This window comes from Canis lupus, chromosome 23 (assembly GCF_048164855.1).
Source record: "Canis lupus baileyi chromosome 23, mCanLup2.hap1, whole genome shotgun sequence".
Lineage (NCBI taxonomy): Eukaryota > Metazoa > Chordata > Mammalia > Carnivora > Canidae > Canis > Canis lupus.
Genome location: NC_132860.1, coordinates 39177906 through 39197859, shown reverse-complemented (window position 1 = coordinate 39197859; position 19954 = coordinate 39177906). Strand labels below are relative to the sequence as shown.

The following is a 19954-nucleotide window of genomic DNA, read 5'->3' as shown; positions in this document are numbered from 1 at the left end:
AACCAAATATTAAAAGATTTAGCACTTTGCTTTCAACTCAAAATCTGGTTCCAGTATGACTAAACTAAAATAGATTTGTAGGTCAGATTCACTCAATATTACATACATCATGTATTTCTCAATTTGTAGTATACAGTATCACAGAATTCACCATGTTTGTTTTAAAAACTGGATACTATGAAATAAAATAATATTTATGTTAAAATTCTCATCTTACTTCTCCATTTCTTAATGTTGTGATGGTTCCTCTTGCTACTCCCATTCTAAACAGTGTTTCTGTAGCCTGTGAATTAAAAAAAGCAAAAAATATCATTTATAATCTGTACTCAACTGTATATCCCACATCCAAACTGTAAAAAACATTCATTACTATTACATTTCCAGCAACTTCTAGAGAAGCATCAATAAAGCACAATAAGAGCTAAATGATCTACATTATACTTCAGAAATATCCTTTCAGAACCTTTTAATGCTATCAAGAGCTTAAACAGAATTGTTTCAAAGCTTATTTTGATCTGCTGGCAATCATCCAGGTTTATAGAATTTCAAATTAGTACACTTAGATAAGTTTAAACCTTAGTTTGATTAACAAAGATTAAGTGAAAAGCTCGTACTTGGATTCAATTCAGAAATTATCATTCATTCTGATTTTTAGTTTCCATTTAAGTTCAATCCAAATTCACTTGGCTGCTACTGAAATACTGACAGAAGATGAAGTAATTCAATGATTCCATATGTAAAACACCCCAAAAGAGTTAAGTGCTATACACTATACACTATACACTATACAATGAACTATACACTAACAATGAACAGTTCTAAAAGGAAATTAACAATTACAAATAAGCTTAACCAAAGAAACAAAAGACTTATTCACTGAAAACTGCACACACAGCTAAAAGAGACTGAAGAACATAAATAAATGGGAAAACATCCTGTGTTTATGACTGGAAGACAACTGTTAAGAAGTCAATACCACCAAAAACTACCCATGGGGTCAATGTGAATCCTACCAGAATCCCAATGACTTTTTTACATAAATACAAAAATTCATCCTAAAATTCATACAGAACCCAAAAGACTACATACAGCCAAAACAATCTTGAAAAAGAGGAAAAAAGTTAGAAAACTCACAATTCCTGATTCCAAAACTTATTTCAAAGCTATGATAATCAGTGTAGTAGTGTCACAGACAAACATATAGGTCAATGAAATAGAAAGCCCCAAAATAAATCTTTGCATACATGGCATAATGATCTTCAATAAGGGTACCAAAACCATCCCAAAACCATCCAATGGGGGAAACAACAATCTTTGAAAGAAAATGTCCACATGCAAAAGAATAAAGTTGGACCCTTACCTTTTACCACATACAAAAATTAACTCAAAAGACATCAAAGGCCTAAATATAAGAGCTAAAACTATAAAACTCTTAGAAGAGAAAAAAAAGCTAAAAGCTTGATAACTCAATGCCTGCTGAGGACCTGCTTCCTAGTTCCTAGTTCCTGGATGGCTGGGAGCAAAAAGAAGCAAGCTCTTTCCCTATCCCCAGTCTCAGTAATGGCACTAATCCCACTGGTGAAGGTAAAGGCTCCTCATCTAATCTGAATTACCCAAAAGCCCCATCTCCTGACATCATCGCCCTGAGGCACAGAGTTCTGACATGAATTTGCAGATGACAAAAGCATTCAGTCCACGAGAAGGTATTCCAGTCAGAAGGGAATAGAAACACAAAGGCCAATAGGAAAGATCATACTTGGTATGGACAAAGACGAGCAAGATAGCCAGTGAGGCCAAAAGAAAAAAGGTTTCAGGAGAGTACAGCTGGGAAAAGAGAGGATGCAAGTTCATCTGTTTGATATGTGCTTCTCATTTTTAACCTGGCACAAGAGGGACAAATTTCCAACCCTCACTAATAGAAACTAGAATTCAATGGATACTCTACAAAATATAAATGTTAAGAATGAGTAACTCCCAAAAAAGAACAACCAAAAAAGACGATTCTAGATGTAAAAACTGAATGCACATCTAAAGAAATCCAAATGGGGGAAGGGATGGAAACCTGGAGGAGACTGAAATAAAACGGATGTCCATGTATGAACTTAGTGTGATCGGTGTGATATAAACAGCAGTGTAAATGTGTTAATTTAGATACGTGGGAGTAAATGACAGAAGAAATACATAAAAGGTTGCAAGCTGTTGCCTCTGGGTTGTGGCAATTAGGCATCAGAAGAGAAGAGCACTACTCTTCATCCATCAGCTTCGCAGCACACTATTTAAATGTTTACACCACATATAAATCCTTCATCAAAACTTTGTTTTAGAGGCACCTGGGTGGCAGAGTAGTTGAGTGTCTGCCTTTAGCTCGGGGCATGATCCCAGAGTCCTGGGATCGAGTCCTGTATCGTGCTCCCAGTAGGGAGCCTGCTTCTCCCTCTCACTTTGTTTCTACCTCTCTCACTGTATCTCTCGTGAATAAAAAAAATAAAATCTTTAAAACTTTAACTTGTAAAAGTTGACTTAAAGTAAAGCAAGTGTCCACTTTTGCAAAGAGGTCAAATACTTTACAATGTCAGTAGAGTGGTGCTTTTAAGAATACAGTCAAGGACTGAATAAAAGGATATGAAATTAAACAGTGTAAGCAAACTCATTCAAAAAGTTTGACAATAGGGACGGCTGAGTTGCTCAGCGGTTAAGCGTCTGCCTTTGGCTCAGGGCTTGATCCTGGAGTCCTAGGATCGAGTCCCACATCGGGCTCCCTGCATGGAGCCTGCTTCTCCCTCTGCCTGTGTCTCTCTGCCTCTGTGTGTGTGTGTGTGTGTCTCTCAGGAATAAATAAATAAAATCTTAAAAAAAAAAAAAGTTTGACAATAAATGTAAGAAACGAGAACGAGTTGTTGGTAGAGAGAACAGAGCTGAGAAAATGGAAGACAGTACACTTTTAGGATGAAAGAAACTTGAACAAGTATCTAGTGGCTAAGTAGTAGTCAGTCAGGTGGAAGAAGTTCAGACATGGGGAAGAAAATGGATCCTGTGGAAGACAGGATCAAGAGCACACAGCAATCTGTCAGCTGTGCTAAAAGGGAGAAGGCACAAACACAAGGAAATGCTTTCCCTCTCCATCCTCTGCTCTTCACCCTCCCACTACCCCTCTCTGTCTCTAAACTACAGGAAGGGCCCAAAGAAAGACAAAGATACTGACTTGTAACAATGATGGGGGTGAGAGTATATATTGTAAAAGCAAAACAGGAGGGAATGGCTGCTAAAGCTGAAAATCACAAATCACTGTTATTACAAATCTACACAGTTACAGAATTAGAAAGCTAAGAAGATGACAGTTTAGAAATTATCAAATAAAAGTGAACAACCCTAGACAGGATATGAATTAAAAAATAAAAACTTTTGGGCCGCCCCGGTGGCGCAGAAGTTTAGCGCTGCGGCTGCAGCCCAGGGTGTGATCCTGGAGACCCTGGATGAGTCCCGTGTCAGGCTCTCTGGGTGGAGCCTGCTTGTGTCTCGGCCTCTCATTCTCTCTGTGTGTCTCTATGAGTAAATAAATAAAATCTTAAAAAAAAAAAAACCACTTTTAATTCAACCTTACTGGTAAAATATAGCATGTAATTTATACACAAAAGCAAAATTTTTCTAACATTTTCTAAATGAGGAAACCAATCTATGGAACACCCCTACACACACACACACACCAGAAAAAGGGGGTGCTATCTACATGCTAAGTTAGAAAATAAAAAATCTTTTTAGAGTAAATGCTGCTAAATTTTGTGACTGCAGCATGATATGAATATAATTCCAATACATAATTCACTGAGAAAGTTAAACTCAGCCATTGATGGAAAAGGAAAGGGGTTATTCACATACGTACACACACACACAAAAAAAAAAACATTATAAATGAATGACTTTGCTATGACAAATGATTTTACTAAAGCATATAAAACTAGATGTTGAAAGATCTATTTACAGAAACTTGTTGAAGGAAAAAATTTCTCACCAATGATGTACTTGTATTTTTTCTATTCTTAGTGATATATACATTAAATTACATCTCCTCATTTAATCTATGTGATTAACAGTACTCATGTAGGTCAGGCTAGTTACTATATATATATATATACATATATATATGTGTATATATATGTATATGTATATATATATATATATATATATATATGAGGAGCAAAAGGTGACAGGCAGAGGCAGCTTGGGATAAAGTGTACAACAACTTCTCTAAAACAAGATCAAACTATTTGTTTTTTTGTGCCTCAAAAACCCAAAGTAGTCTGAAGATCTAATTCTTTATCCTGCACTTTCTCCAGTAGAATAAAAATACCAAATTCAATCTTTTGTTTCCAACTAAATTGATTTACTTCATCAGCTCTTCCTACCAACATTTTCAAGGATGTCTCATTCTCACGGCACTCTGTCAATTCAGCTCAGCTTCTTTTGATTCTATAGGGAAGCACTGAAGTGTAGAACATTCTTTTGACCTCTACTAAAGAGATTTCTTTTAATTTACTTGTACTCAAACAATGTCTAACAAGTGCCAAAAACCAATGAGACACAGGGCTAACTCTTAGCATGTATAATTTGACCACCAGCAAATTCTTCATTGAAATTTCCCTCTCCTTGAGTTTTGATAATGACTAAAATGACTACTACAAAAATATTCATTAAACATTTTCTGTCAGTGGCAGGGTAAAAATCATCTATAGGTCCTTTTTAAAAATAGGTCACCAAGGAAACCTATTTTAAAAGAGTGTTAGATAAAAAACACTTAGGAGACATGAAATCTAGATGCAGTAAATGCAAAGTTCTGGGTTGAGTCCTTGTGTTTGTCTGAATATGTGTAGAAATCAAAAAAGTTCCAGGATTTATAATGAGTTGGTAACAGCAGTAGTCTCTGGCTTTTTTTCCTTTTTCCTTACTTTTTAACATTCTATTATCTCTGCATCTTTATTTTGTATATGTATATATACACACATACTGTTTGATAATAATAGAAAGGAAAAGAAAAAAGTAACAATTTTTGTTATACTAAAAAATAAAAAAGATTTTAAACAAAATTTTGGAACAATGTAAAATGCTATAACACAAGCAGTACTATACTGAGTAGCACCTAAAGTGAAGATAACCAAAATTCAATAGAGACTGAGGCTCTTACGGTCTAATAATTTTTCATTCAATAAACCAATACAAATGAAGTAAAATTAAGAAGAAATATACACTTAATACACTTGAAAAGCAGTATAATAACTTTAAAGCATCATACTATAGTAAGACTTCAGTGCATCGATTTATTAAGAATTGAACTAATGAAAGACCAAATATGAATGAGTCTTAATCACAGCTGTGAATCTAAAGAACAAAAATCTATGTCAAAGAGTCGCGGCACTTATTATTCTATGAATGTCTCTCTGTTGTGCTGGTTCACCAACTAAACGGAGAGGGCCTGGAGGGCATGAATTCAATCTTTTATTTATTTATTCCCAGGTTGTTGAATGTATAACAATAAGCATAAAGATTAAGAAAAGCAGGCTTTAGAAAAAGATTGTTGAGTTCAAATTCTAGCTTTGCCATTTGTAAGACCTGTGGTCTTGGACAAGCACAACTTCACTTCTTTGAGCTCAACTTCATCATTAGCAAAATAAGGATAACAATGGTACATAACTGAAGGAAAACTTTTATGTGCTCAATAAATGATCATTTTGTTATTAATATCTCAAAGGAAATCCAGAATTCCAATTCTACCTTAAAAATCAGTCATCAATTGCAATTTAAAACACAATTAAAAACCATATCAGATGGGGAATCCCTGGGTGGCTCAGTGGTTTAGCGCCTGCCTTTGGCCCAGGGCGCGATACTGGAGTCCCAGGATCGAGTTCCGCGTCAGGCTCCTGGCATGGAGCCTGCTTCTCCCTCCTCCTGTGTCTCTGCCTCTCTCTCTCTCTCTCTCTCTCTGTCTATCATACATAATAAATAAATGAATATTTTTTAAAAAACCATATCAGAGGGCAATTAAAAATGTGCTATATAAAACAGTCAACCACAATTAGCACATTACCCCAGATGGTCATTTATTTATGCTAAAATTCTTGACAGGATAACCAGAAAACAGAAAACTTATATTATTTCAAGATTAATTTAGCAAAAGCCTTCAGAAATCATACACAAAATTTATTCCCCAGATGTGTATCCTAGCCATAGCAGAAAAAAGATTTAAACACTGAGGTTTACAAGCACCAGGTGTTTTCCTTCTTATGATAAAAATATAAAACAAAAAATAGGAAAACTGAGCATTAGCTATCTTGCTTCTCACAAAAAAAGCAATGCATGATACAACCTTAATGTCTTCAAAATACGCAAACTATTATATTAGCATAGCAATCAAGATCTTTGTGATGTCCCCAAACCATTCTCACTCCTTCCCGCCTACAGCCTAAGCCTTTCCCAGCTCACTGATCACAGTTCCTAACTCCAGGGCCTCTGCACTGCTCCACGTACTGCACAGGCACCAAAACCTCTGTGAGAAAACATACTATCTTTTCCCAGAAAATGGGGAAAAGGGGACCCAAGTGAGCCACTGAATGTATAGGGAATTAATCCCTGGCTGTTTGGGGGGGGGGGGGTGTTGTCTTTGTTTTCTCTTGACTCTGGCCCCAAAACAAGCCACCAGTTATAAAATGAAGCAGCAGGAGTACAGGTAGTTAACACTGGAAAAGAAATTCGGTTTTTCTAGCCAAAGGCATATGGAAAGGGGTCTTCTCCTCCTATAGTGTCAAGAAGAAAGGAAAAATATCCATTATATTTTTCACTCTCTCCTCTAGCCACTTTGTCCCAAAAGCAGGCCCTATTGGGTGTGTGCAGCTGCGACAGTGGTGTAAGCAGCTATAACTCTTGAGAAAAACCCTGTCCTTCTGGACGTAAGACCAGGAAAAGGCCCAGTGAGAACAGAGTAATCCCAGAAAGGAAGAGTTAGAAAAGGAAGATCCGGGCAGCCCGGGTGGCTCAGTGGTTTAGCACCTGCCTTCAGCCCAGGGCGTGATCCTAGAGTCCCGGGATCAAGTCCCATATCGGGCTCCCTGCATGGAGCCTGCTTCTCCCACTGCCTATGTCTCTGCCTCTCTCTGCGTGTTTCTCATGAATAAATAAATAAAATCTTAAAAAAAAAAATAGAAAAGGAAGATCCTCTAACTAAATCCATGTTTGAGTTGATACAAGTCCGAGCTCACCCCAAATCAGCAGAAATCCTGAACAGACTCAAGCAGCAAAACAAAGGCTTCATGAGCAGAACTACAGTTAAAATAACACACAGGTGCTAGCATGCCCCATGAGCAGCACACAGGACGGACCCAAAGCATCACAGGAAAGATACTGAATACATAACTACTTAGAACTACTGCCCATGGAGCAGTGGACATTAGACCTTTTGTCCACTGAAGAGGAGACAGAATTTGTAGCATGAACCTGACAAGTTGACTGCTTACTCCTAACAACAACGACAGCAACAACAACAAATCAATATTCTCCAGAAGATTTTAATAGGACCCACAGTTTTACAACATGATATTCAAAACAGCCGGAATCAATCCAAAATTACTCGACCTGCAAAGAACAAAAAAATCATGACCACCTCTCAAAGGAAAGACAGAGGTTGAAATTACAAGACAAAGCCTAGAAAGCACCTACTACGTTTCATGAGATAAATGGAAAGAAGTTCTCAGCATAAAAGTAGAAACTATTTTTAAAATGGAAAGTTTGAAACTTAAAAATATGATTCATAAAATTAAAAATTCAGTGAATGAAGGCTCTCCAACAGGGTGGAGATAAGAAAGAAAAGGTAAACTTAAGGATGAATTTATAAAACTTATCCATTCTACATAACAGAAAGAAAAAAAGATAGGAAAAGAAAAATTAACAGAGTCCCAGACATTTGTGGGAGAATAGCAAAAGATACTGTACTTGTTCTTCCAGAGATCCAGAAAGAGGACAGATTAATATTGAGAAAATATTTGAAGACATAATGTCTGTAAACTTCCCAAATTTGGTAAAAGGTGTACATTTACAGATTCAAGAAAGTCAACGATCCCCAAGTAAGATAAATTCAAATAAAATCCTATCTAGACACATCATAAACAAAATACTGAGATCTACATATTGTTTTTTAAATCATGAAAATAGCTCCCCAGAAAAGTATCCATACTTATTACACATAGTAGAACAACTATTAGAATAGTAATGAGTTTGCCATCAGAAACCATAAAAATGAGAAAGAGAACATCTTTAAAGTTTTGGAACAAAAAAGAAACCCCTATCAACCCAGAATTCTATATCCAGCAAAAACATCCTTCAGGAATGAAAGCAAAATACAGTCTCATATTAAAGACACATAGAGAATCTGTTGCCAACAGAAGTGTTCTAAAGGAAATGCTAAAGACATTTCTGTAGGTTGAAGAGAAATAATCGTACAGAGAAACATTAAACTGTATGAATGAAGAGAAGCAACAGAAATGGTTAAGACCTGAGCAAATGTAAAAGCTTATATTTCACATGAGTAAATGTAAAAACTTCTATTTCTTCTTTTAAGATCTTTAAAATATGTAAGACTTGTAAAAATTATGTCTGATGGAGTTTCCAATATATGTAGATGTAATAGATATGAGCACTATCACACAAGAAGGGGAGATTAAGGGCAGCCCGGGTGGCTCAGCGGTTTAGCACCACCTTCAGTCCAGGACCTGATCCTGGAGACCTGGGATGGAGTCCCATGTCCAGCTCCCTGCATGGAGCCTGATTCTCCCTCTGCCTGTATCTCTGTCTGTCTGTCTCTCTCTGTGTGTGTCTCTCATAAATAAATAAAATCTTAAAAAAAAAAAAAAGAAGAAGAAGAAGAAGAAGAAGAAGAAGAAGAAGAAGGGGAGATTAAAGAGTTGAAACCTTCTTCATTTTACCAGAAATGGTAAAACACCAATCTAAGTAGATGGTGAGAAATTAAGCATGTACATTATAATCACTAACGGAACTACTAAAAACTAATGCATAGAGATATGGCCAAAAAGCCAATATACAAATTTAAATGGAACAGTAAAAAATATAATCCAAGGTATCCAAGAAAAGAAGAAAAAGAAGAAAAAAGGTGGCAAACAAAAAACAAGACCAGAGGAGAAAGTAGTCTTTTCAACCAATGGAGATAGAACAATTGACTTTCCAAACAGAAATAGATGAGCCTTGACCCAAACCACACTCCATACACAAAAACTAATTCAGAATGGAACACAGACTTAAATGTTGGTGCTTAAACCATAAAAGTTCTAAAAGAAAACACCAAAAATCAATTGAAAACACTTGATTTAAGCAAAAGTAAGTTGCATAAGGAGAAAAATAATAAAACATTAAAGAAAAAACTCATTATGGCAGATTGGACTGTCCAAAGATAGCCACACCAATATATATCCTACACATCCTTTAAGAAGGGGACAGGCTTCTTAAAATGTGACATCCATTCTCCTACATATTTCATTTGTTCCCTCCCCTGGGACCTGGGACCTTTGAAAATAAATACCTTTGTAACTAAAACTTAATGAGGTAGAAGTGATGCTGATTTTCAGGCTAAATCATAAAAGGCAAAACGGCTCTGGGATAATGTTCTCACTTTGTATATGTGCCTTTGGAACTCTGAGCCAGCATAGAAGAAGTCCTGGGTCCAGGGATCAAGCCCCATATCAGGCTCCTGTGAGGAGTCGGCTTCTCCCTCTGCCTATGTCTCTGCACACCCCCTCCCCATGATAAATAAAATCTTTAAAAAAAAAAGTCCAAATACCTTGAAGCTATGATACTAGAAAAACTATATAGAAATAGAGCTGTCCTAGCTACTTTGACATATAGCTCTTCAAGTACTCCAAGCCCAGATGTCATTCGTGTGTCAATCTTTAGATGACTCCAGCCCTTAGCTTTTAAGTTGCACCAGCCACGTCCAGTAGAGCAGAAATTATTCTATTCTGGGTGAGCCCTTTCCAAACTGCAGATTCATGAAAAATAAATACCACTATCATTTTTAGCCACTAAATTTTAAGTGGTTTGTTAATCAGCATCAGATAATGATACACTGATAAATCATGCTTCATCAAAATTAAAAGCCTTTTGCTCTTTGAAAACTGGACTGAGAAAATGAAAAAGTGGGACACCTGGGTGGCTCAGTGGTTGAGCGTCTGCCTTCAACTCAGGGCATGATCCCGGGGTTGCTTCTCCCTCTGCCTATGTCTCTGCCTCTCTGTTTCTCTCACAAATAAGTAAATAAAATCTTTAAAAAGAAAATGAAAAAGCAAACCACAGAATCACATAAAATATCTGCATATATATATTTAATAAAGCAAAGCACTTCATTCAGAATATATAACTTACAACTCAGAAACAAGACACAACCAAAAAATGTTAAATGATCAAAAGATTATCATCAAAAAAGAAAAAAAGATATACACACATATACATAATACATGCACACACAGACATATATATATGTGAATGGGCAAAAAGCCAATAAAAAAAATGTTCAACATCATAATCCTTAGGGAAATGCAAACTAAAACTACAATGAGGTATCACAGCATATGCACCAGATGACTAAAAGTAAAAAGAATGACAATACCAAGTTACAGTGGGAATACGGAGCTACTGGAACTCTCACATTACTGGTAGAAATACAAATGGTATCATCACTTTAAAAAACAGCTGGGCAGTTTCCTATAAAGTTAAACACACATTTACCATAAGACCCAGCAATTCTATCCCTCCGTATCTACCCAAGAGAAATGAAAACATGTGTCCATTTAGATGAATTGTAGAAAAGCCAAAATTATAGTGACAAAGAGCAGATTAGTGATTGCTTGGGGCCTGGGACCTGGGGAGGAGGTAACTCACTGCAAAGGAAGTTTTTAGGGAAGAGAGAACCATTCTATATCTTAATCATGGTTGTAGTCACATGACTATAAACATCTATCAAAACTCATCAAACCTTGTACTTAAAACAGGTGAAGTTCATTAAATAAAAAGCTGTTTTTAAAAAAGAAGGCACACCTGCTTCCCTCCCCAAAGCTGTTCTCAACTAATTGGTAATTTAATTCTGATCAATCATTAGGAAAAACCTGGATACTACCTTGATGGAAATTATTTTTTGATAGTGCATTCATATGCTTTAGATACAGATTTCATCTTAAATATATACAAACTGAGGGCAGAGGTAAAGGGTGACCAAAGCAGAAGAAAACTGATGATAACACTATTGCCAAAGTAAACTCAAGACATGAATAATCTAGGGCAAATAAGACTAAGAGTCTGCATGTCACATTCATAGGAAGGCTGAGGGAACCAATAGTAAATTTTTACGAAAATTCTGCATTCCGTGCAAAATTCTACACATACCACCAATAATGGTGTACCTAACTAAGTACATATAAAAACTGAGCAATCAACAAATGAACATCACCAATCTCATCTTCACTTGCAGGTGAGTGTTCATGTACCTGTGTTTCCACCCACCATTTGCTAGTCAGAAACTTGAGTAACCTCTGATTTTTTTCTGTTCTTTCAATAATGTATAATACTTAACATAAATAATAGTTATTTTAGTATTATACTTAAAATAATTGTTATTGTATACTTCTTATAGGAATTACCTATTCATCTAAAATTCTCACTAGTCTGTAGGTTTTATTTCATTCATCACTAAACCTCTAGCACTAAGTACTTGAGAAACACTCAATAAATGTTCAATAAATGCAAGAATAAACAGCTAATGAGTAAGAGCTTATTTACTGATAGTTTGGGGGGGATATATGATTTATCAAAGTGTGAACAAATATGTCCTAAACTGTATTATAATAATTTTAAATGCTGAAAGTATAACTCATTAGCCTTTCATGTTAGTGAAATCAACTTGATCTTTTTAGACATCATACATGTCATAATCTGTTTCCATTCAGTACACAGGAAATATGCATTACATATGGAGACAATGGACCTTCGCAATGGTTCTAAGGTTATGAAGAATGTTACTTCTGTTTATAGATGTGGGTTGGTAAGTTATCCAGGAATTTAAACAATAAGCAGATGGTTTGTTTCCAAATCGATAGCAGTCATCTGGCTCTAAAAAAGAGTGTATTTTTGTAAATATATGTTCTGTCATGTTCTATCCAATATGACATGATGAAATAACGTAATACATTATGTTCTGCTTTTTCTCTTTGAACATAATAAAACTTATGTAAAGCATGGGTTTTTCCCACCACAATGTTATCTTCTTAGAATCAAAACAAAGGATAATAAACAAACAAATAAAAACCCAAATACTGAAGTTTAGAGTTGGACTTCTATTCTGTTTCAAAACAATAGAGTTGGGCAGCCCAAGCGGCTCAGTGGTTTAGCGCCGCCTTCAGCCCAAGGTGTGATCCTGGAGACCTGGGATGGAGTCCCATGTCAGGCTCCCTGCATGGAGCCTGCTTCTCCCTCTGCCTGTGTCTCTGCTTCTCTCTCTCTCTCTCTCTCTCTCATGAATAAGTAAATAAAATCTTAAAAAAAAAAAAAACAGAGTTGAGCCAGTCTTTAGTGTTCTTAACCACAAAATGGGTGATAATAGCAAATATTATAATAACTGAGAGTCTATTTCACTTCAAATTACATCTAAATTTCGCCTTTCATTTAATTAGCATATAAAATAGATTTAAGTAGGCAAGTTTAGTATATGTAATAAATAATTATTAGACAACTATACAACATCCCTCTCCTTTTATTTGCTTCTTTCCTCTGTTCTAACAAATGCTGAATTTTTTTTTTTTTTTTTTTTTTTTAGATGGGGGAAAGAGAGAGAGAGAGATAACCTGCATAAGGGCGAAGGGGACAGAATCTTAAACAGGCTCCAGGCCCAGTGTAAAGCTTAATGCAGGGGAGGTGGGTAGGGGGATGGGGAACTGGGGGATGGGCAGTGAGGTGGGCACTTGATCGGATGAGCACTGGGTGTTATATGTTGACAAATTGAATTTAAATTTTAAAAAATGAAAAAAAATAAATTTTAAAAAATGTAAAAAAAAAAAAAAAAGCTCAATGCAGACCCCCCTACACACACAGGGCCCCACAGGGAGCCAGAAGCAGAGCTGGAAGTGGAGCCTGAGTGAAGCCTGAGTGGAGCCTGGTGCCAGGCTTGATCTCATGACCCTGAGATCAAGACCTGAGCTAAAATCCAGAGTTAGAACCTTAATCAACTAAGCCACACAGGCACCCCTTTTTTCTTTTAAGTAAGCTCCATGCCCAGCCTGGAGCCCAGAGTAAAGCTTGAACTCATGACCCTGAGATCAAGACTCGAGCTGAGATCAAGAGTCAGACACTCAACCAAATGCCCCAAATGCTGATTTTCTTTAGGTTTACACTTTTTTTTTTTTTTTTAATAAAACTCTGGCTTAACTAAATCAACAATGTTAATCCCATTCCTCTTTGCCAGTGATTTTTTTTTTTAGAAATAGGCATACAACACCAGAGATAAAGTCATTTCCTAATAATAAAAAATCCTATTAATCAAGAAGAAGTAACAAACTTACATGTTTATGAATCTAAAAAGAGAGATTCAAAATACACAAGTCAAAAATATAGATAACTACATGGGCAGATAAGACAAATCCACAACTACAGTCAGAAATACAATCCCCTTCAATAACTGATGGAGAAGTAGAGAGAAAATCAATAAAGATATGACCCTGGAAGAATACTGTCAATTAACTGATTTTTATAGAGCTCTACACTAAAAAAAAGCAGAACAAGCATTCTCTTCAGACCCATACAAAACATTTCCCAACACAGACTATAATTTGGAGGGAAAAAAAAAGAGAGAGAGAGAGCACAAATTACCATTATCAAGACTAAAGTCATATTATAACTTTCTCAGAAGTTAAAAGGATAATAAGGGAATATATAAACAATTTTATACCAATTAATTTAACAACATAAATGAAATGGACAAACTGTTTGGAAGACACAACTACCAAAGCTCACACAGAAAGAAATACAGCCTAAGTAGCCCAATGTTTATACAAGAAATTGAAAAAGTAGTTATGTATTTTCCCACAAAGGAAATTCCTGGTCCAGATGGCTTCATTGGTAAATTTATACCAACATTTAAGAAGAAACTAATTCAAATTCTATACATACCTTTCCAGAAATTTGAAAAGGGAGGAATGCAATGCTTCTTAACTCAAAAAAGGGCAGTGTTACCCTAACAGCAAAACTAAACAAAGGTATTACAAGGAAACTGTAGACCAAATATGCCCCATAAACATAAATATAAATATGCTTAACAAAATTTGAATAGATTGAATCCAACAATCTACAAAAGGAATAACACATCAAGTGGAGCTTATTCCAGGATGCAAGGTTTATTTAACACTCAAACACCAAGCAGTGTAATTCACCATACTAAACTGAAAAAGACAATCACTGATCATCTCTATAGATATGGGAAAGACATCTGACATAATCAAACATTCATTCCTGATAAAAAACTTGCTTAAAAACTAGAAAGAAAAGGGAATTTCCTCAAATGGAAAAAGGGCATCTAAAATAGCTATAGCTAACATATTTAAAGGTGAAAAAACTGAATATATTTCTCCTAAATCAGGAATAAGGCAGACATCAGCTCAATTGCCATTCAGTATTGTAGTGCAAATCCGAGCCAGTGCAATAATGCAAGGAAAGGAAATAAAAGGCATCCACATTAGAAAGGAAGAGGTAAGTTTTCTTTTTTTTTTTCAGATGACATTCTAATAGTGGCTAAAATCACTGAACAACAACTGTTCCATTCTAGAAATGGCAAAACTGTAAGGACAGTGAAAAGATCAGTGGTTGCCAAGGATTGAAGAACACGTAGAACACGGGACTTTTAAGACAGTGAAACTATCCTCTGTGATATTGTAATGGTGGATACATCATACGATGCATTCAACAAAATCCATGGAACTGTAAAATACAAAGTGTATACCCTACTGTAAGCCATAGGTTTTACTGTTTTAGTTAATAGTAATTTATCATTAGAGGTTCATCAGTTGTAACAATTGTGCCACACTTACCCAAGATGTTAATAGGAAAAAGGAAAGGGGAGATTATGGCAACTATCCGTACTTCCTGTTCACTTTTCCTATAAATCTAAAAATACTCTGAAAATTAAGTCTACTTTTAAAAAGTATATATGTACAACCTAAAAAGACAGAAGAAAATGGAAGGTCATATATCAAAGCTAAAAAATAAAATAAAAACTCTAACAAAACACAAAGATTAGAAATAGCACCCTTTATACAACCAAATTAATTTAACAAATACCAAAAAAAAAAAAAAAAGGGTTAAGTTAGAAGACAATCTGAATGTAACTCATTAAAAACATCTAACAGCTATTCATTCCATATTAGAATACCCAGAGTCATTAACAATGATCGTAATACCCAGATGCACAGTCTAATTCTACAGGCCATGAAAAGAACTATAAGGAAAGAAGGAGCAAAAAGAGAAAAAGTAAATGTGTGAATATGGAAGGCCTTCCTTTTCCATGATGTCAGGACTTCAGTCAGACAATTTGCAAAATATCAACAGAACATTACTTCCAAGGAGTTGTGTCCCAATTTCCAACCCGTTTACCCAAGTCCTCCCCCCAAAAATAGGAATAATAATTGTATGTCCTTCACCACCATGACTATCATCATCATCATGGACTTTACTGCACAAAAGTACAAAAGCAAAAAGCCAATGAACCAAAGATAGCAAAACAGAAAGATCTAAATAGCCTGAGTTCTTGATGACATCACAGAATCCTGGAACTATCCTATTCTTCAGACTCCCTGAAATTTCCTTTAAAAAATAAATATACTTACATTTTAATTCTCTTGTAGTTTGGTATCCAGCTACTTGTATCCAAATAAATCTAGCCCAGTGAAGAACTTGCCTCAGAATTTGTTAAGATAAAATCTTTATCTTTATCACTTCTTAAATATTTGGGGTCCTAGATGTCTGGAGAATTATGAAATAGTTTCCCAAATATTTATATTTTATTAAGTTGGGGCTCAGTTTTTCCAAAGAAAGAATATAAACAGTTTTCTACTATTTATGACTATTTAAGAGTAAAAAGCATGCAAAACAAAAACTAAACTCTCCTAATGGTACAAACTTTGCTGTTCAACTATGGCCATACCACTAATAAGGTTTTGGATTTTTTTTTTTTTTAAAGGAAAGTAGAAGTTATAAATTACAAAACCAGAAAGTAAGATGTAAAAAAGGCCTCAGGCATTAACAATGTTAAACTGTAATACTAAGAAAACCAAACTTAAGGCAACTTAATTTCCAAATAGGAAACAGCATGAGTATTTGGAAGAAATAATTTTTTTTTGGAAGAAATAATTAATTGGAGTTTCTCAGAACCAACTTAAAGCTTCTATGCCATTTAGTATTCCAGGATATGAATATACAATTTATTTATCTATACAACTGCTGGTGGATCCCCAAGTTTAACAGAGTTTTTATAAGTATGAACATGCTGCTCCAAACATTCTTTTTGGTTTCTCCTGGTACACACAAGTAAAAATCTCTCTAGTCCATTCTTAAGGATGAATTGATGAGTTGTAGAATATGTGTATGTTCAAGTTTATTTAACAGTACAAAACTGTTTTCCAAAGTGGTTGTACTAACAATTTGCACCCCACCAGCAACAGAGAGCAGTTCTTATTATTTCCTAGTAATTTTTTTCTCAGGGTTAACAAAATAAAGTTTATCAACTATCCTGAAACATCTAAAGAAATTTCCAAAGTAAAATAATTCATTTCTTCAATAAATGGTTACTGATTACCTACATAATGTACCATGCGATAGTAACTAAGTAATCAAAAGCATTTTCTTAGCTTTCTCTCAGTAGCAAAAAAATCATAGATACTTGCTCTGCTAAAAACTGTCTTATTACAAATAACAAAAACCTACAAGAAAAAAAAAAGAACATTCAGAGAGTTGAAACAGCTGGAGCAAAGATCTAGAGTCAGCAGAGCAGAAGGTCTGGAGGAAGTATGTATACACAAATATGCCAACATGCACTCATGCATGCTAACATGCATGCACACACACGCATAATTAGGACTAAGAAGAAAGGTGCTGTCAAAGTGTAGAGAGGCTATGGTTTTATTTTCCAGCTCTACTATTCTTAACAGGTCATTATATAAAAGGTTAGAAGCCAAGAGTTTTACTAGACTGTACAACTATATCTAGAGCAATCTTTGATAACAACTGATAATGGAGATGCATCTATGTAACCCATTCAAAGAATAACTGAGACTAGACACAATAAAGCCAAAGTGAGATTCTAGATCCAGCATTGATCAAATACAGCACTTATTTGCCTACAGAGATTTAAGAGATGTCGAAAGTCCCTCTCACCTCCAAAACAGATCTTCATTTCCTCTCACAGTGCCTGAAACCACATTTGCATTATTGTATTCTGTTGGACATTCAGGATTTTTCATTCGTTAACAAATATTTGCGTTAAGTTGCAAATATCTCTGGACACAGGAAACATAAAAAATTAGCTGACAAGGACAGATACCTGAAGAAAAACAGAAATAGGAACAGAGATGCTGAAAAAGAAGGTGGGAGAGTAGCAAACAAAAAATTTGTCTACTTCGCCATTTTACCACCATCTGGCCCTAACATCAGTAGAAAAGAACAACATTACGCTGTCTGAAAATTTCACCTACTGAAGACCTATATCCTAAATTGACATAAAGTTGCCTTTGGGTTTATTTATTGTTATAACATTCTCGTGTGCTTTACTAAATTATACTCATTCCTAACTATATTAGTGTATCATACATGTTTGATTCCATGCATAACTTAAAATGGGAGAAAGAACAGAGGATAAAAACAGAGAAGCTCATAAAGAGAAAAAGTGACGTTTCAGATACTGAAATGCCAGTGCCCCAAAACCTGGAGGCCATGAGTCTTGATTAGTCCCCAGAAAAGCCTGCTTATGGAGACTGTGTGGCTGGCACCCCTGGAGCAAGTAACTTGGAATGAATGGAGCCCTTAGTATTTTGTATTAATTGAAGTAAGATATTTAAGAATCTGGCACTTCAACTAGTTAGTTCACACTAATTGAATACAATGCTAAACATTATCCTCACACACCAAACTAAAATATTTAACAACCTATAAACAGTGCCTCAATATTGAATTCTTTGTCTTATTTAAGTCGAAAGGAACCAGATTACCTTGTTATGGCTTTAACAAAGTAAACAGGAGTTGGAAAAAATCCAAAATTACTCAATGTTACTTTCTACTAGGCTCAGGCTGTTAATAAATATATTGTAAATGAACTTAGCCTTTTTTATCTACACTTGTATGTGTGTTCTTAATAAGAATGTAATAGATCCCAATTCTTAATCATTCCCCCTAATTCCACAATTTCTCACCATTTCCTGTACTAGTTTGCCTCTCCTGTTGACTTTTATTTCCATCATAAATTACTCTAATAAGAAGTCAGAATACAAACATAAATTTTATAAACACATACAGTATATATGCCTATTTAGTAATTAAAACCAGCCTTCTTTAAATGTAATGCTTCCTTTCCAGGACTTCCAAATATGCACAGGCTATACCTCATAGGGACTTCAATTTTTAACACCAAAAATGGAAAACATGTCTTTTTAAAAACATCAGATTCCTAATAGTACAATCAATGAGGCCCTTTCTCCAAGTGTGTATATATGTATATACGCAGTATGCTATATGAATAAAGAAAAAGAAAAAGCCAAAGCACTTCCAAATCTATTTAATCCTGTTAGCAAGAACTAAATTTCCTTCTTTAAAAAAAAAAGCTGAAGAATACACTATACTAATTTTTTGCTATAAAGTTAAATAATGTAACTACTTTAATTATGGTCATTTAAATTTTCATTTTTAGTGAAAGGATAATTAATTATCAACAACTATTAAGTAAAATATTTTAAAATATTTGATAAAAGTTAAATAAAATTAAGATAAAAATTTCCAATGCTACCATAAATGTAAAAATATACATCTATGAACATTAAGCACAGTAAGTCCAGATTCCAAAGGGACAGTTAGAAAAACTAAGTTTCAAAAGCCTAGTGATAAGGATATGAATAATACTTACTCTTCAAAGCAATCAATAAAGATACATATTGATCCTATGAATTAAAATTCTCTGTATTTGCACAGGACTTTAAAATTAACAAGTCACTTTCATATAAGTATTCTAATTTAAATGATAATTTCTAACTGAAATAAAATAAAAAGATTAATACATAAAATAAAATGGTTACCTTTCATCTGGAACAGGGGTTCCAACCTTTTTTGCATCATGACTTCTAAGATGGCTGACTTAACATTCCCATGGATATTCCCAAGATTATGGGTAATTAATGTCATGCTAGCTATAATTCACCCCTTTGTCTTCCACTCAGAGAAAGCATTTCAGGATGCAAGTCAAGGAAAGTTATGTTTTTTAAAGAGATAACCAGAATATTTTCTCTAGAACAAGTAAAAAGTTCTAGGAGTGTGCCTCACAGCAGATCTCCATGCATACCATTTCTTCATATCATTGTTGAAAACAGTCAATATAGGAGACAGGGTGGGTGAGAACAACACAGAGGTATATGTTCCATATGCTTATTACAAATTTTACTTTGGTAAAAAAGTAAAACAAGTTAGCTTAAAATCTGCTGTGACAGCCTGAGAGCTGGCCCCAAGTCTTCCAATACTGTTGTCCATCTCTGCTACAATTATTTCTTCCCAAATCAGCTAGCATAACTGTTGGAAAAGGCAAATCATCAGATCACTCTTTTCCTGAGAAGTCTTCGATGGCTTTCTATGAAACATAAAATGTGGCCAACCAGGCCCTAAAATT

General features: G+C 35.0%; 1 protein-coding gene across 2 annotated transcripts in view; it reads right to left on the bottom strand.

Moving 5' to 3' along the window:
• The window catches only part of TMEM135 (transmembrane protein 135), a 247977-nt gene that overhangs the window by 154105 nt on the left and 73918 nt on the right, over positions 1-19954 (bottom strand). For both annotated transcript variants that reach the window (XM_072794963.1, XM_072794962.1), the window contains one exon: positions 218-283. In XM_072794963.1, the coding sequence (XP_072651064.1) occupies positions 218-283 (66 nt within the window). The remainder of the gene's footprint in view (positions 1-217; positions 284-19954) is intronic.